Source organism: Eptesicus fuscus, chromosome 21 (assembly GCF_027574615.1).
Source record: "Eptesicus fuscus isolate TK198812 chromosome 21, DD_ASM_mEF_20220401, whole genome shotgun sequence".
NCBI lineage: Eukaryota > Metazoa > Chordata > Mammalia > Chiroptera > Vespertilionidae > Eptesicus > Eptesicus fuscus.
In genome coordinates, this window is record NC_072493.1 from 44,649,805 (window position 1) to 44,667,822 (window position 18,018).

General features: G+C 54.3%; 1 protein-coding gene across 1 annotated transcript; it reads right to left on the reverse strand.

Annotated features, from left to right (window-relative positions):
• Positions 1-2,677: 2,677 nt before the first annotated feature.
• Positions 2,678-11,081, reverse strand: SIGLEC10 (sialic acid binding Ig like lectin 10). Its single transcript, XM_054711304.1, has 10 exons — positions 10,631-11,081; positions 10,212-10,496; positions 9,868-9,915; positions 8,711-8,974; positions 7,072-7,119; positions 6,693-6,950; positions 6,296-6,603; positions 5,611-5,711; positions 5,364-5,523; positions 2,678-2,893 (listed from the first exon to the last, which is right to left on the reverse strand). The coding sequence occupies exons 1-10, from the start codon at positions 11,079-11,081 to the stop codon at positions 2,678-2,680; spliced, it is 2,139 nt and encodes a 712-aa protein (XP_054567279.1).
• Between the last annotated feature and the right edge of the window lie 6,937 nt (positions 11,082-18,018).

Genomic DNA, 18,018 nt, shown 5'->3' on the forward strand with positions numbered 1-18,018 from the left:
GGCGCGAGGGAAGCTGTGGTTTCCAGTCAGCCTGTGGCTGCAGATAAATGAATTCACCTCTCTGAGCCTCAGATATCGCCACAATGGAGATCCGGTTCTCAGACACCGCAGTTGTGGGAGGAGATAACTATCCGTCATTGGCTCACCATGTGGTGCATAGGAGGTGCCCTGGCTGGGTTGGCTCAGTGGATAGAGAGTCAGCCTGCAGCCTGCAGCCTGAAGGGTCGCGGGTTCAATTCCGGTCAAGGGCACATGCTCCGGCTGCAGGCTTGATTCCTGGTCTGGGCAACCGATAGGTGTGTTGATATTTCTGTCTCTCCTCCTCCTTTCCACTCTCTCTAAAAGTACCTCCTCGGGGGAAGATTAACAACAAAAACCCACGAATTTCTTTTCCTGCTGTTATGACACTGCCACTTATGTATAGTTTGTGAGCAGACAAAAAAAAAAAAAATAACCACAAATGTTTGACCTGCTTTCTACCCATATTTTCCTCGGCTTTACTTACAACCTCTTCTGCTTTATTCCTACGTTTTCCTGCGCTTCCTGTCTGTGTAACATCACTTGTTTTTTATTGTTAACCCTCAATGAGGATATTTTTTTCCGTTAATTTTTTTTTTTTTACGAGAGAGTGGAAGGGAGGGGGAGCGAGAGAAAAACATCAATGTGAAAGAGATGCATGGATTGGTTGCCTCCTGCACGTGCCCTGACTGGAGCCGGGATCAAACCTACAAACCAAACACCTGCCCTTGACAGGGAATCGAACCCGCAACCCTTCAGGGCATGGGCCGATGCTCTAACCACTGAGCCCACTGGCCAGGGAGCTCTTTTCTTTTCTTTTTGTTGTTAATCCTCACATGAGGATTTCTTTCCATTGATTTTTAGAGACAGTGGAAGCGAGAGGGAGAGACGGAGAGAAACACTGATGTGAGAGAGACACATTGATTGGTTGCCTCCTGCACACACCCTGACGAGGGCCAGGGAACCTGCAACCGAGGTCCGTGCCCTGGACTAGAATCGAACCCTGGACCCTTCAGTCCACGGCCGACGCTCTATCCACGGAGCCAAACCAGCGAGGCCTAATGCAAAGGCCAGCGTCCTTCCTGGGATCCCTAGTTTTCTGCGTGACTGTTAACCATCCCCCAAGAGGACTGTCCATGAAGCAATCACCACCGTGACCTCGGGGAAGGGACCTGCTCTGCAGGGAGAGACAGAAGCCTCTCGCTCTCCCGTCACCAGCTGGTCGGTTGGGAGCAGCTGTCCGTTTCCTCCTGGTTCCACTTTGCCCGCGTTCCTGCTCCCAAGCCCCCGAGCGTTTGCTCTTCCCACGCGTCTACCCCCAACCCCCATGCCGCCTCCTGGCCCTGGAACCTTCCCCCTGGCCCGGTGGCTGGTCACGCTGGCCTGGGCTACTCTTGACCCCTTTCTGCAACTCTGCTTCCAGTTCCTCTTCTGCAAAACTGAGTGGGCGCGTTTATTTTAGATGAAGATCTGCGCACTTTTCCTGCCAAGGGCCAGGCGCTTGAATGTCTTAGGCTCTGCAGCTGCATGAGATCAGCCACAGAGGACGATACAGAAAAGCAGGGGCTGGGCGCGGCTGGCCTCTAAGAACGCTTTATTAGTGTGACACATTTGAATTTCATATGTTCGCGCATCACAAAACATTCTCTTGACTCTTCCCCCATTTATTTTTTTTTTTTACCTTTCTTTTTTTTTTGACATTTTTTTTATTGAGGTATTATATGTGTACATATCTTACCATTACCCCCCCCACCCACACCCATACATGCCCTCACCCCCCAGAGTTTTGCGCCCATTGTTTATGCTTATATGCATGCATACAAGTCCTTTGTTTGATTTCTTATCTCCCCCACCTCTCCCTAACTTTCCCCCTGTAATTTGAAAGTCTGTTTGATGCTTTACTGTCTCTGTATCTATCTTTTTGTTCATCAGTTTATAATGTTCTTTACTATCCATAAATGAGTGAGGTCAGGTGGTATTTTTCTTTCATTGACTGGCTTATTTCACTTACCCCCATTTATTTTTAATAAAACATGTGGGGTTTTGTTTTTTTTATTGATTTTGGAGAGGAAGGAAGAGAGAGAGAGAGAGAGAGCGAGAGAGAGAGAGAGAGACTGAAACATCAATGATGAGAGAGACTCATCAATCATCGGCTGCCCCCTGCACACCCCCCAACCAGGGACCAAGCCCACAACCTGGGCCTGGGCCCCGACCAGGAATCGAACCGTGACCTCCTGGTTCATAGGTTGACGCCCAACCACTGAGCCACGTCGGCCGGGGCAACGCTTTCCCCCATTTAAAACTTGGCTCTCAAGTGGTATGAAAATAGACTTGGGGCCAGGCTTGGCCTGTGAGGTTAGCTCGCTTGCCTCATGGAGACACTGCCGAACCATTTTCAAAGGTTCTCCCACCTCGGAGAAAAGTGGGACTGGGAGGCATCGGGGAGGGGGGTGCCTGGGCTTCTGAGACGAAAAGTGTATCCCTGTCCTCCGAATCGTGTCCCCAGAGAAGGTCCCTCTGGAGGGGGCGGTCCGGCTGTTGAAAGCCAGGCCTGCGGTGGGACGGCCCATCCTTGGAGGAGTCAAAAGAAGAAAGAGAGCGAGGCCTTGTCCTCTTTTCTCCATCAGCCTGGATCCCCGTCCCGCCACCCAGGGCGCCGTCAGCGGAACCTGATTTCGGCATATTCCGAGTTGGTGTCCTGGGCCTCCTGGGCCTCCTGCGGCCGGAGGCCGGGGAAGCTGAGGGCAGCATAATGGATCTCCTGTTGGCTGTTCCTTGATTCTGGGGCTGGAGGGGACATTTTCCGTCTCGGGGAGTTAGCAGCTGCAGGAGGGGCTCTGGAAGGGCTGCTGGGCTTGGCCTTTGGATTCTGAGCCTAACGGGGAAACGACCATCATTCATTCATTCATTCATTCATTCAGCAAATACTTGTGGGTACCACGTGGGAGGCACTGATGGAGGAACTGGGGTTACATCAGGGAGTCAAACAAAGTCTCCGTCCTCACTGAGCCCACATTCCATCTCGGGACAGAAACAATGAACAAATGTCCGTAGTCTAAGCCACTCAGTCCGTGGCCCTTTGCTGAGGCCGCCCTCGCAGACTCACACAGGTCGGCTCCTGTAACCACCATCAGGAGGCAGATGGTTCTAACCCCACAGACACCGGGCCCTAACCCCAGGCAGGCCCTGATCTGTTCTCCAGCTCTACAAATTCATCCTCTCAAGAGTGTTATATACGTGGAATCATGTGCAGGTGACCCTTAGAGACTGGGCATGGAAAAAAATGGTTTGGCCCTACGCTCTAGTTAACTGGTTGGCAGCAAGTATCACTCGTGTGTTCCTGCCTTTTGATTGTATGCAAGGGGGTTGGTGGACTTATTTGGGCTTTAAATGGATGTGATGTGCAGAGAAATAGATGGGGGTGTGGGAGCAGAGAGGACCCGCAGAAGGTGGTGGTGGTGTCCAGGTGTGTGGACTAGGGAAGTAGGAGGAGAAGTGGTTTGAAGGGAATTTGCTGATGGATTGATTGGGGGAGGGAGGGGAGGGTTTGATGGAGAAGAGAGGCGTGAAAGGTGACTGAGGCTTTAGGCCTGAGCAGCAGCTGGGAAGATGTGCTATTTGCTGTGATGGGGAGGATGGAGTAGATGCGCAAGTGGTGTAGTTACTCCTAAGTTTGCCTCTGGACAGGCTACGTTTGAGGTGCCTGCTAGACATCCCAGGGAGATGCTGCCTCGAGAGTTGCCCAAGAGTCTAGGTTCAGGGATGAGTCTAGAGTTCAAGGGTAAGTGTAGGGTTCAGGGGTAAGTCTAGGGTTCAGGGGTGAGTCTAGAGTTCAGGGGTGAGTCTAGGGTTCAGGGGTGAGTCTACTATTCCCCCATTTTAAAGTTCAAGAAAAGGCTCAGAGAAGTTAAGTGACTTGCCCAAGAACACACAGCGATGAACTCAGGTCTGAACCCAGCTGTTAGTCACCAGGACACACTGCCTCTCAGGGATGCTAATAATATTACATCATCTATATATATAAAAGGCTAATATGCAAAGTGTCCCCTTGGGAGTCCCACCTGGAGAAGGAGGGTTCTATTGCTCACCAGAGGGTGGAGCAGAAGGAAGGAAGGCCCCAGCCGGCAGCGGCCAGGCCTACGGACCCTACAGGTGCACAAATTTCATCACTGGGCCTCTAGTCCTCTCTAATAAAAGGATAATATGCAAATTAACCATCACTCTGCTACATAAGCCATGCCCACCAGCCAAGCCAAGCCACGCCCACCAGCCAATCAGGACAAGTATGCAAATTAATCCCAGCTAAGATGGCTACTATTGGGTTTCCCCGGCAACAGAAGAAGCTAAGCCTTCCACACACTCTGGCGGGCCCAGGCCTCCACTCAAGGATACAAAGTTTCAATTGTAGAAGGTAAATAAATTCCAGATACCAGGGCCTCTGCTTGGGTCACCAGCAGCTTGGCTGGCCTGCAAACCACCACAGGCCCCTTGCTCAGGCCTCTCCACGCCCCAAGGGAACCCCACCCTGATCCAGGACACCCTTCAGGGCAAACCAGCTGGCCCCCACCCTCGCACCAGGTCTCTATCCTATCTAATAAAAGAGTAATATGCAGATTGACCATCAATCCAACACACAATATGGCTGCCCCCATGTGTTCAAAGATCCTGCCCTTACGTGGACACAAGATGGCCACCACAAGATGGCCAGCAGGGGAGGGCAGTTGGGAGGCACCAGGCCTGCAAGGGAGGGCAGTTGGAGGCAATCAACCCTGCAGGGGATGGCAGTTAGGGGTGACCAGGCTGGCAGAGGAGGGAAGTTGGGGGCAAACAGGCTGGCAGGGGAGCAGTTAGACATCAATCAGGCTGGCATGGGAGTGGTTAGGGGGTGATCAGGCTGGCAGGCAGAAGCGATTTAGGGGCAATCAGGAAGGCAGGCAGGCGAGCAATTGGGAGCCAGCAGTCCTGGATTGTGAGAGGGCAGTCGGACATCTGTTGAGGGGTCCCAGATTGGAGAGGGTGTAGGCTGGGCTGAGGGACACCTCCCCCTCCGTGCACGAATTTCGTGCACCGGGCCTCTAGTTAATTATAACCAGTAATGTCATTGGTGGTGGTAATAACGGCATAGCTGCTACCTACGGAGCAAGGGCACGCTTTGACTCCTCAGACCAACTCTCAAGGGAAACGGAGGGAGACGCGGAGGCTCAGCGATTGTGGCCAAGGCCTCATAGGCAGTAAGCGCCCGAGTCAGGCTTTGAATCCAACAGCCATGCCTTTCCCACCTCCATGTCCCAGGGGCGCAGGGCGGGGGCAGGGCGGGGAAGGGGCTGCGCGCCCGGGCCACTCACCAGGCCGCGGGCCTTGGGGACCACGTTGATGTAATCCAGGATCGTGCTCCTCCGGGTGAGCCTGGACCTCCACGTCTCGGTCCGCCTGGGAGTCTCCGCCGGAGTCTCCGCCGCCGCTGCCGCCTCCTCCGGGGTCTGGGTCTTCCGCAGAATCTTCACGCTGAGGAGACACCCCGCCCCGCCTCGGTGTGCGCCCCGGGACCTCCCGCCCCCGGTCCCCGCACCCCCTCTCCCGCTCCTAACTCACATGACCAGGACGAGGCAGAGGCAGAGGCAGAGGCAGAGGAGGGTGGTGACGCCGGTGCCCAGAGCTACTCCTTTAGAGAATCCTTTCGCGATGAGTTCCTTCTCTTCTGCGCGTGGAAACGGCCAGGCGTCCCTGAGCCCCTCCCACCGCCACGCGCGTCCTCCCGCCCGCCCTCCGCCACCGGCTCGCAGGCCTCCGGCTCCCGTTCCTTACCTGCAACCCCTTTCGCTCTTTTCCTTTAAAACCCCCGGCCCAGGCTTTGTACCTTCCCCTCGGACCCCGCTTCACCTCCCCAGCTCCATCTCCAACCACAGGACCCCGCCCCCGCCCCACCCAGACCCCGCCTCCAGGGCCCCCCAGCAAGGCCCTGACCTGGCAGCAGCAGGACAGAGGCGCTCTGGGCCCCGTGCACATTCCGGGCCTCGCAGCTGAGTCTGAGGTCAGGGCTGAGCCCCGCGGGGAGGCTCAGGGCTGCAGGGGCTCAGGGCCTGCTCCTCCAGCACCAGCTCAGGTGACACCACCCACTCCCAGGACTCAGTCTCTCCTCTTCCCACGTCCTTGCAGAGCCCGCTGTCAGTTCTGTTCTGGCAGGAGATGCAGGCCCTGTCCTAGCAATCACCCCTGTCCCCGTTCAGCCCCCTCCCCCAGCTCCACCCTCTCTCTGAACCACTCCCTTCTCCGTGGCCTCTGCCCCCAGCAGGCCCTGACCTGGCAGCAGCAGGACAGAGGCGCTCTGGACCCCGTGCACATTCCGGGCCTCGCAGCTGAGTCTGAGGTCAGGGCTGAGCCCAAAGCGGAGGCTCAGGGAGCTGTTGGTCCAGGGCCCCTCTGAGCTGGAGGTGACCACGTGGGAGGCGTTGCCATGGTTCCCCTCCAGCAGCCCCGCCCCCAGCCGCCAGCGCAGGGAGGGGGCCGGCTGGGCCCTGGAGGAGCAGCTGCAGTGCAGACCCTGGTCCTCCCAGGAGCAGGAGGGTCCCAGCAGCTGCGGGGGGTCTGGGGGGAACGAGGAGCAGGGTCAGCGGTGCCTCTGCCCTGCCAGGACCCAGGGGTGCTGCCCCCCTGGCGCCCCATCCCCCACTCACAGTGCACAGAGAGGCGCAGCGAGACGCTGAGGGCGCCCAGCGGGTTCTGAGCGCGGCAAATGAATTCGCCTTCGTGCTCCGTTCGCACGCCGGGCAGCTCCAGGACCCCAGGGTCCGAGGGCTGGGAGGGGCTCAGGGTCTGTGGCCCCCGGGACCAGCTCAGCGAGGCTGGGGGGTCGCTGTGGGTGACGCAGAGCAGGCGCAGGCTTTGGCCCTCCAGGACCGGGAGGGACGCGCCGCTCCCGAGCGTCTCCAGGACTAGGCGAGAGAAGGGGCAGGACAGACACACAGCTGAGGACACTGGGACCCTTCGCAGGCGCACACCCCAGACGCCCGGGCCCCCACTGGGCGCCGAGAGGCCTCTGTCCCCTTTTCCTACCTGTCCCATTTGCTCGGGAGACGGTCACGGTCAGGTTCTCCGGGGCATCTGAAACAGACACAGCACCAGCTCCAGGCGGGCGGGGGCCTCGCTCTGGGCCAAGGGTCCCTGCGGACCAATGACTGTGGCAGGCAGGGGAGGAGGGTTGCATCACCCACCCACCGACACAAAGCACCCAAGGAAATGGGTGGGTAAGAAGGGTGGGTCCCTGCCAGGCCGGGGTGGCTCAGTGGTTGAGTATTGACCTGATCTGCCCTAGCTCAGTGGTCGGCAAACCGCGGCTCTCGAGCCACATGCGGCTCTTTGGCCCCTTGAGTGTGGCTCTTCCACAAAATACCACGTGCGGGCGCACGCATACAGTGCGATTGAAACTTCGTGGCCCATGCGCAGAAGTCGGCTCTCAAAAGAAATTTCAATCGTTGTACTGTTGATATTTGGCTCTGTTGACTGGTGAGTTTGCCAACCACTGCCCTAGCTGGTTTGGCTCGGTGGATAGAGCGTTCGCCTGCGGACTGAAAGGTCCCAGGTTCGATTCTGGTCAAGGGCACATGCCTAGGTTGTAGGCTGGATCCCCAGTTAGGGGACGTGCAGGAGGCAACTGATCAATGAGTCACCCTCATCATTGATGTTTCTATCTCTCTCTTCCTCTCTGAAATCAATAATTTTTTTTTTAAGAAAAGAAGGGTGGGTCCCTATGATATTGTGATGTATAATGTATATTGTATAGATATTTGGTCTTGGTCCCCATTCCTGGCACAGAGCTCCTGAAAATCTCCGTGTTTCTAAGCGATGAGAGTGATAAAGGTATCTTGATATTCATAACAAAACGCTTTGCCCCTGCACCCGAGTTTAGGTTAATGAGGTGACTTTTGGAAAGCACCTCAAGAGGGGGGCTGGTTTCCAGGGAAACCAGTCAGGCCGGGATTTGCAGACCCCCGCCCTGACTTCCCAAAGCGGGAGGGGCTGGAGGTTGAGTTCAATCACCAATGGCCAAGGCTGTAGTCATTACATCAGGCCTATGTAATGAAGGCTCCATAGACACCCAAAAGTGGGGGAGGGGGGAGGAGTGAGGGGAGAGCTTCTTCAGGGTTGGTGAGCACCTGGAGATTTGGGGAGGGTGGCGACAGGCGAGGGCGGGCGTGAAGCTCCGAGCCCTTCCCCTGTGCCTGGCCCTCCCACCTGCTGCTCCTGCCTTATAACCTTTCATTCCAGATGGGCCATCTAGTAAGTGGTGTGTTTCTCCTGAGTTCTGGGAGCTGCTCTATCTAGCCAGTTAGTGGCCCCTGAGGAGGGGGTCGTGGGAAGCTCCCCCCTATAGCCTCTGCTCTACAGTCAGCAGCAGCACAGAGGACTTGCTATGATGTCCGAGGCGGGGCCGTCCTGTGGGACTGGGCCCTTCACCCGCGGCACCTGCACCTCCGGGCGCAGAGGGTCAGAACTGAGTTGAACTGCCGGGCACCCAGCTGGTGTCAGACACTTGCTTGGCGGTGGGAGAAAAAACACCCGCCTGGGAATTGGAACCAGCATCGGGAGTCCCACAGGCCCCGGGTTCCAGCTCCTTGGAGCTCTGGGACCCCGTCCCGGCCCCTGCCCCCGCCCCTCGCCTCCCTCCCCGAAGCCAGGCCGCGGGCACACTCACAGCGCACAGAGAGGCTCAGGGTGCGGCTCCGGACGCCAAGCCGGTTCTCCGCGCGGCAGGAGTAGCGCCCTGCGTCCCCGGGCCGCGCCCCGGGCAGCACCAGCTCCAGGCCCCCGGGCCCCGCGGGGTTGGACCAGGAGAGGACCCTGTCCCCCAGGGCCCAGCTCAGGTTGGCGGGGGGCCGGCTGTCCGCAGCACAGAGCAGCCGCAGGGGCTGCCCCTTCCGGGCTTGCAGGTGTGGGCTGTCCGCCTGGAGCTCCAGGGCTGCGAGAGGGAGAGGGAGAGAGAGAGAGAGGGAGACCCAGCCGGGGGCTCAGTGGCTGAGCATCGACCTATGAGCCAGGAGGTCCCGGTTTGATCCCCAGTCAGGGCAATGCCCCGGGTTGATGCCCAGGTAGGTTTCGGGCTCGATTCCCAGTGTGAGGCATGCGGGAGGCAGCCGACCAATGATTCTCTTTCATCGTTGATGTTTCCTTTTTTTAAAATATAGTTTTTTATTGATTTCATAGAGGAGGGAGAGAGAGAGAGAGAGAGAGAAACATTAACGACGAGAGAGAATCATTGATCAGCTGCCTCCTGCACACCACCTACTGGGAATCCAGCCCACAACCCAGGCATGTGCCCTGATCAGGGATCAAACCATGACCTCCTGCCGAAACCGGTTTGGCTCAATGGATAGAGCGTCGGTCTGCGGACTGAAAGGTCCCAGGTTCGATTCCGGTCAAGGGCATGTACATTGGCTGCGGGCACATCCCTGGTAGGGGGTGTGCAGGAGGCAGCTGGTCGATGATTCTCTCTCATCGATGTTTCTAGCTCTCTATCCCTCTCCCTTCCTCTCTGTAAAAAATCAATAAAATATATAAAAAATATATATTCTTAACTATCAATTTATACTCTTAATCCTTTCACCTTTAAAAAAAAAAAAAAAACCATGACCTCCTGGTTCATAGGTCGACACTCAACCACTGAGCCACCGCGGCCTGGCTCCTCGTTGATGTTTCTAACTCTCTCCCCCTCTCCCTTCCTCTCTGAAATCAATAGAAATCTATTAAAAAGAGAGCGAGCGAGAGGGAGGAGCCCCATTTCCCCCACACTCCTGCCATCTGTTCACCCTCCAAAGAGGACCGGCCCAGCCCCGGCCCACCGAGCCTCAGTACCTGGCCCGTTGTCCCAGGAAATGCTGATGACCGGGACTTCGGGGGCATCTGCAACGAGATCGTGAGCCGGCATTGGGGAGGAACCTTTGTTTTCCCACAGCCACCGCGAGCCCACCATTTGGGACAGACAGTGTGGCCATCCTCGGGGAAGACAAGTGACAGGAGTGACAGGAACGCCTGTGGGTGAAGGACCACACGGCATCGCTTCCCCTCCTGTCCTCCTACCTCAGGACCCTACCCCTTCCCCTCTGTGGACCCCCCCCCCCAGCCACCCAGGGCGCCACGTCCCCACCTCTCCACCCACCGGGCCTGCTGGCCACCCCGATGTCCCCCACCAGACTCACAGGCCACGTTCAGCCGGACGCTGCGTTCGGAGCTCAGGCCCTGAGTGGAGAAGCTCGCGCGACAGGTGAGGTCGGTGCCGTGGTCCTGCCGTCTGGGCGTGAAGGTGAGAACGGAGACGTAGGCCGTTGTCACCCCGATTTCTTGGGGGGAGAGGGCAGCCCCCGTCCAGGAGAGGGTAGGGGCTAGACACTGTTGCGAGGAAAACTTAAACGCACAGACGGCTGTGGCCTGGCGCCCAGGCTCCAGGGTCTCGGGGACGTAGACGGCTGGCTCCGGTGTCAGGGCTGGGATGAGAGCGGGCACGTCAGGGGGCGCCCCCTGGCCCATGCCCCACGGCCCTCCCAGCATGAGAGACGTTGGGGGGAGGGGGGGATGGCAGGGGGAGTTCCCACCCCATTCCAGCCAGCCAGCTCCATACCTGTCACATTCAGAAAGAACTTATTGTTCACAAAGCTGTATCGCAGGGCAGCGCCGCCCTCGACCCGAAAGAAATACAGCCCTCGGTCTCCCATCCAGGCATCCGTGAGCAGCAAGGAGCAGCTGCCATCCCCGGGACTGCCCACGAGCTGGAAGCGGCCCTTGGCCTTCCAGTACAGCCTCCGGGACTGGTTGGTTGTGGCCACGGGAAAACCGCTGAGGGCGTCGGTCCCATCTCTGAACCAGTGGCCTTGCACCGGGGCAGCCTTGGTGTTGATCTCCCGAGGGTAGGAGAAGGAGCAGGGCACCCGCACACACAGGCCCCGCGGCACCGTCACCACCCGCTCCACCGTCAGCCGGTAGTCTTTATCCCGATCCTTCGCCTTTTTGGGGTCCCAACCCTCGGCCCACTCAGCGCCCCACAGCACCCCGAAGAGCAGCGGCAGGAGCATGGCTGCCCCGGAGACACTGGGCCCTGCCCTGAGACAGGCTCCTTCCCCGGCGACGCTCTGGCTGAGACGGGCAGGGACAGAAGAGGAAGCCCGGGGCCGGCAGGCGGAAGTGGGGCCTTGGGGGACTGATGCATGAAATGAGCTTCTCCTCTGAGACCCCGGGGATCTCCCTTTCTCCCCACTCCCCACCCCACCTGGCCCCCTGGACGCTCTGTCTGTGCTTCCTTAGTGGGGTGGGCGGTTGCCTGGCGTTGGGCTGGCTCAGCGGGTCCTTCCCGGGTCATCTATGTGGGAGGGCGCGGGAGGCCTGTGTCCAGCCCTGGGGCCTGGCTGTGGGTGGGTGGAAGGTGGGGGCTCCCCTGCTGGCCCCGGGTCATCGCCGAAGCAGAAGTGAAAGCTCACAGTGGGCCCTTCTTATGGGGGGGCCCCCCGGTGATGAGGCAGCTGAGGCCGCGTGCAGGGGAGGGTAGAGTGGTGGGGGTGGGGAGCAGGCCCCTTCTTGGCAGCTACCATGCAAGGTGCCCAGTGAATTTCACTTTCAGATAAACAAGGAATCTCTTTGTTTAGTAATAAGCACGTCCCAAATATTGCCCAGGTACCGTGGTCGGCAAACCGCGGCTCGCGAGCCACAGGCGGCTCTTTGGCCCCTTGAGTGTGGCTCTTCCACAAAATACCACGGCCTGGGCGAGTCTATTTTGAAGAAGTGGCGTTAGAAGAAGTTTAAGTTTAAAAAATGTGGCTCTCAAAAGAAATTTCAGACAAAACCGGTTTGGCTCAGTGGACAGAGTGTCGGCCTGCGGACTGAAGGGTCCCGGGTTTGATTCCGGTCAAGGACATATACCTTGGTTGTGGGCACATCCCCAGTAGGGGGTGTGTGCAGGAGGCAGCTGATCGATGTTTCTCTCTCATCAATGTTTCTAACTCTCTATCCCTCTCCCTTCCTCTCTGTAAAAAATCAGTAAAATCTATTTTTTAAAAAAAGTTTAAAAGAAATTTCAATCGTTGTACTGTTGATATTTGGCTCTGTTGACTAATGAGTTTGCCGACCACTGGCCCAGGACATACTTATCCTAAAATGACACATTGATATCTGAAATTCAAACTGAAGTGGGTGCCTTCTGTTTTTTTAAATATATTTTTATTGATTTTAGAGAGGAAGGGAGAGGGAGAGAGAGAGACAGAAACATCAATGATGAGGGAGAATCATTAATCGGCTGCCTCCTGCACACCCCCTCCTGGGGATCCAGCCCGCAACCTGGGCACGTGCCCTTGACCGGAATAGAACCATGACCTCCTGGTTTATAGGTCAACGCTCAACCACTGAGCCACAGCAGCCAGGCATGTTTGTATTTGCTAAATCGGGCAACTGCAGACTGGTCTCAGGGGCACCCCATCATCTTCCTTGGGGGTGGGGGCTCACTGACCCTGGTCCCCCAGGATCACCCACCCACAAGACCTGAGTCCACTTCCCATCTCCTCCTCCTCTTCTGCCATGCAATCGGGAGACCCCTACCTGTAACACCTGTTGTGACGAGGACACCTGCACCCAGAGGTGAGGCTGAGGGTGGGAGGTGCCGGCCATGTAAGGGGCATGGGAGGTGTGAAGGGAGTGGGATAAACTCCCCCACGTGTTGTCTCCCTGCCCCAGCTCTTCTTCTTCTTCAGACGGGTCTGTTTGGGTTGTGTAGAGACACTGCGTGTGTCCGCTCAGCCTCGTGTCCTGGGCCCTCGGGTGTGGCGGGTGCCACGCGGCGGACGGGCGACATGCAGGTAAGTCAGACACACCCTGTCTGGCCTCGAGGGGACCGCGCTTGGTAGATGAAGATGCTTAGAAACAGCCAAGTGCTAACGTGTTCATAAGTGTCCCTCTAAACCCCCACGCTGGGACGAATGTCGGGGAAGGGCCTGGGGACGGAGGGGTTCCTTCTTCCCCGTGAAGTCAGGAAGGTGTCCTGTGCTGCCACCCGCACACATTGACCCCCGCCCCGGGGGAGCCCCAGGCCCCAGGATCTGGGGATCACAGCGCTGGAGAGTTGCAGTTCTGCAGGGAGTACTTTCTCAGGGTCTGGACACGTTTGCAAAATTTTTAAAAATATATATTTTATTGATTTTTTTTTTTTACAAAGAGGAAGGGAGAGGGATAGCTAGAAACATCGATGAGAGAGAAACATCGATCAGCTGCCTCCTGCACACCCCCTACTGGCGATGTGCCCGCAACCAAGGTACATGCCCTTGACCGGAATCGAACCCGGGACCCTTGAGACCGAAGGCCGACGCTCTGTCCGCTGAGCCACACCGGGAAGGGCCCGTTTGCAAATTTTGCTTCTTCCAAAAATGCTGCCTTCGTTCTCGTTGCGCCTGCAAATGACGACGGGGCCCCTGTCATTGCACCTCGATGGGACGGGGTCTCAGATCAAACACTGTCACCACCCCCACCTGACCTGGCCCCCTGCAGACCCACCCGCCTCCAAATGTGAGACATTTCCATATCACCCCACTCTCAAAGCCTCGTTCTAAAACCACAGCCACCCGCTGCACTCACCATGTGACGTCTACTTGGAAAAACAGCCACCACGTGTCCCCGTGCGTCTGAGTGCCTCGGGGCTGCTCTCCCAGAGCACCGCGGACTGGGTGGCTCAACCAGCAGACATTCATTTCTCTCCGTCCCGGAGGCTGGAAGGCGTGGGCAGCTTCGTGTCTGTGAGAGCCCCCCTCCTGGTTCACAGATTCCGTCCTCACCTGGTGGAGGGGGCAGATCTCTGTGGGGTCTCTTAAACAGGGCCACCAGTTTGTTTGTTTTTTAAAGAAAAAATATTTTTATTGATTTCAGAGAGGAAGAGAGAAGGAGAGAAACATCGACGATGAGAATCATTGATCGGCCGCCTTTTGCACGCCCCCTACAGGGCATCAAGCCCACAACCCAGGCATGTGCTCTTGACCAGAATCAAACCCAGGACCCTTCAGTCCCCAGGCTGATGCTCCATCCACTGGGCCAAACCAGCTCGGGCAAGGCCACCATTCTTTTAGGCTTCACCCTCATGACATAGTGACCTCCCAAAGGCCCCACCTCCTAATATTAAAACAACCAGAGGCCTGATGCACGAAATTTGTGTAAGGGTAGGCCTTCACAGTCCAGGCTGCCTCATGGCTACAGCTGCCTCCTGGCCCAGCTGCCTCCTAGCCCAGCTGCCTCGAGGCCCCGCACCGCCCCCTGCCTGCACCAACCTTGGCCGGGTGCTGCCCGAATCTGCCGCCACACACCCCCCACCCGGTTCCCCCATTCCCTGGAGCCCCCCCCCCATAGATCGCCCCACAGAGGGTGGCCTGGGCCTCCCTCTGCGGGGCTCCATCCCCCCAACCCCCCTTATTGATCGCCTGCAGAGGGTGGCTTGGGTCTCCCTCTTTGGGGCAATCACAGAGCCCCCTGATTGATCGCCCTGCTGGCCTGGGCCACCCTCTGCGGGGCAATTGTGGGGCAATGGTGGGCCCCCTCACCAATTGCATCGCACCCGCCTTGGCTGGCCTGGCACCAGTGCGTGTCATAGGGTGGTCTCCCGGACGGTCATTCTGCTGTTCGGCCGTTTGGTCGATTTGTATATTACACTTTTATTACTATAGATGAGGGTTAGGTTTCAACATATAGTTTTTGGGGAGTCACAGCCTATAATACGTGGGGCCATTTTGGTCACATCTTTTCTTTGTCTTGGTTGGAGGTCATGTAATCGGCATGAGCCCTGGGCTGGGCCTTCACCCTTTCTTCTCAAAACAACTATGGCAGCCCTGGCGGGTTTGGCTCAGTGGATAGAGCCTTGGCCTGCGGACTGAAGGGTCCCGGGTTCGGTTTCGGGATGGAGCCCCAGTAGGGGGCGTGCAGGAGGCAGCCAATCAATGATTCGCTCTCATCATTGATGTTTCTAACTCTCTCTCCCTCTCCCTTCCTCTCTAAAATCAATAAAAATATATATATTTTTAAAAAACAACTATTACTAGGCAAGGAGGTGAGTCAGATACTGTAGGAGAATAACCTGGTTCACTCTAATTTCCAGGAAAGGAAAAAATTTGCAAGTTCCCTACTTTGTGATCAGTTATAATTGCTAATTACTGGTAGGTGTTGACACTCAGTGTGAAATATTATTTTTTCCAAAAGTAAATACCAATTAAAAAATATTTTTTATTAGTTTTACAGAGAGGAAGGGAGAGGAATCGAGTGTTAGAAACATTGATCAGCTGCCTCCTGCACGCTCCCTACTGGGTATGGAGCCCGCAACCAAGGTACATGCCCCTGATCAGAATCGAACCCGTGACCCTTCCGTCCACAGACCGATGGTCTATCCACTGAGCCAAACTGGTTAGGGCAGTGGTCGGCAAACTCATAAGTCAACAGAGCCAAATATCAACAGTACAACGATTGAAATTTCTTTTGAGAGCCAAATTTTTTAAACTTAAACTTCTTCTAACGCCACTTCTTCAAAATAGACTCGCCCAGGCCGTGGTATTTTGTGGAAGAACCACACTCAAGGGACCAAAGAGCCGCAGTTTGCCAACCACAGGGTTAGGGCAATACCAATTTTTTTTTGTTACAACCTAAGGATGTCTGGGATCTGATCCCTGTTTGACTTCTCCAACCTCCTAATACTTTACTCCATTACTTTACAAAATTACCCCCTCAGAAAGACTAACGCAGCCCCTGCCGACACGCACAGTCAGCCCCGATGGTCTCCTCTTGAACGTGAACAATATCACAGGATGTCACACCGGACGAGGCAAACTGTCTGTGGTGGAACAAGACTACTCCAGTCACGTCTCAGACACAAGCAAGAACTTGTCAAAGCCACAAAAGGGGCACACACCCCTCTTTCTAGGGTTACAGGAATGACTGCTGATTATGGAACAACTACAGCATTAGTCGCTGCTATGGACTGAACATTGTGTGTGTGTGCGCGCACACACACACACACACACACACACACAAGACTGAAATTTCACTGATTGAAGAGTCAAAAATTGGACATTAAGAAGACCGTCATGGCTAAAATGTGTACATCAGAATTTTAGGCAGGAAACAGCATGGCAGAAAGAGGGTTCAAGGTTGAGTTGTTTGCAAAATAACTAATGACATGTGCAAACCCCATGAGGCCTTACAAGAACAATTTCTAAAGAGAAAAACATTACCAGAGCTAATAGATGGAAAATTCCCAGAGAACACAAGTGCTTGGACTTGTGCATATTTCCTCCGGCTACAGTGAAGACACATCCTGTAGTAAATAGTATCCAATCAAATCTTCAAAAGTGAACGAAAATTAGCACTAAAATAAAGGCTATACTAGACCTGTCTTTAAAAAAGAGGCTAATAATAAAAGAGCTATAAAAATATCGGCACAATATGCAAGTCACTTGACTGCCTTCAAGAAAAAGAACCAATGTTCTTTAAAGAAATACAACAAAACCAAGCAGTCAACTACCTAAAAGTGACAATGTCCACCACCCAGTGAAAAATTACTAGACATATAAAGAAATATGAACCTGCAACACTTCATAAGAGAAAAACTTTTACTAGATGATGCTCAGACATGATAGAAATGGACTTCACAGACAAAGACATTAAAATACTTCTTTATTTCCTGTTCTATATATTCAAGGATATAAAGGAAAACATTACCATAATAAGAGAAAAAAATAAGGTTAAAAACTAAAGAACTGTAATTTCTAGAGAAGAAAATACATTAATCTGAAATGCAAATGTCATTAAATGAAATTAACAGCAGATTCGACATTGTAGAATAATCAATTAACTTGAAGATACACCAATATTTTCTGTTCTAATTGCAGAATAAAGAGGAAAAAATCAGAAGAAAGTTGCGCAGATGTTCAAGGCCCTATGAGATAATAGGGGGCCATCTGGCATATGTAAAATTTTTGACGTAGAGAAGGAAGAAGGGAGTGAAAGAATAATAAATAAATAATATATTTGTTTATTAAATAAATAAATATTGGCTTCTGTTTTCACAAATTGATCACAACTATAAATAGACAGATTCAAGATATTCAACAAACTCCCAACAGGATAACATCTCTCTCTATTTTCCTCTCTTTATTTTAAACACACATGCCAAGCAAATACACACACACACACACACACACACACACACACACACCATACCAAGGAAGATATTAATCACATCACTTAAACCCAGTAAAAATTAGAAAATATTAAAACCAGCCAGATATAAAGACAAACTACAAATAAAAATTACAACAGAATTCTCATTTTATATATATACTAGAGTCTCAGTGCACGAATACAAGCACCGGTGGGGTCCCTCAGCCTGGCCTGCAGGGATTGGGCTAAAATGGCTCTCTGACATCTCCCAGGGAGTCCCGGATTTCGAGAGGGTGCAGACCAGGCTGAGGGACCCCACCAGTGCACGAATTCGTGCACCAGGTCTCTAGTATGCATATACTAATAAGATCTTTGGTTAATCTCTTCCTGCCCTCTCTCCTCCCCCCTCCCTCCTTCTCTCTGAGATTCATCAGTCTGTCCCATGTTTCCATACCTGTGGTTTCCACTCCTGTATTGAACATCTGCCCCCTGGTGGTGCACATCATAGCTACTGGTTGGACAGTTGAATGGTCAGCTGGTCGGCCAGTCACTTAGGTTTTTGTATATATAGATATGAAAACCAAAAGAAGTTGAAGAACTGAAGGGAAAAAATATTTTCCTAGAATCCCTCCTTCAAGAAAAACATCTTTCCAAAGCTAATGTAAACAAATCTTTTTCCAAAAAAGACCAGCTGGGAAAATTTATCACCAGCATACAAAAAGGTTTTCAGGTTAACGGAAAATGATAGGGAGAGGGAAATGAGGAAGATGGTCAAAAGATACAAACTCCCAGTGGTAACATACATAAGAACTAGGAATGTAATGGTCAACATGATGA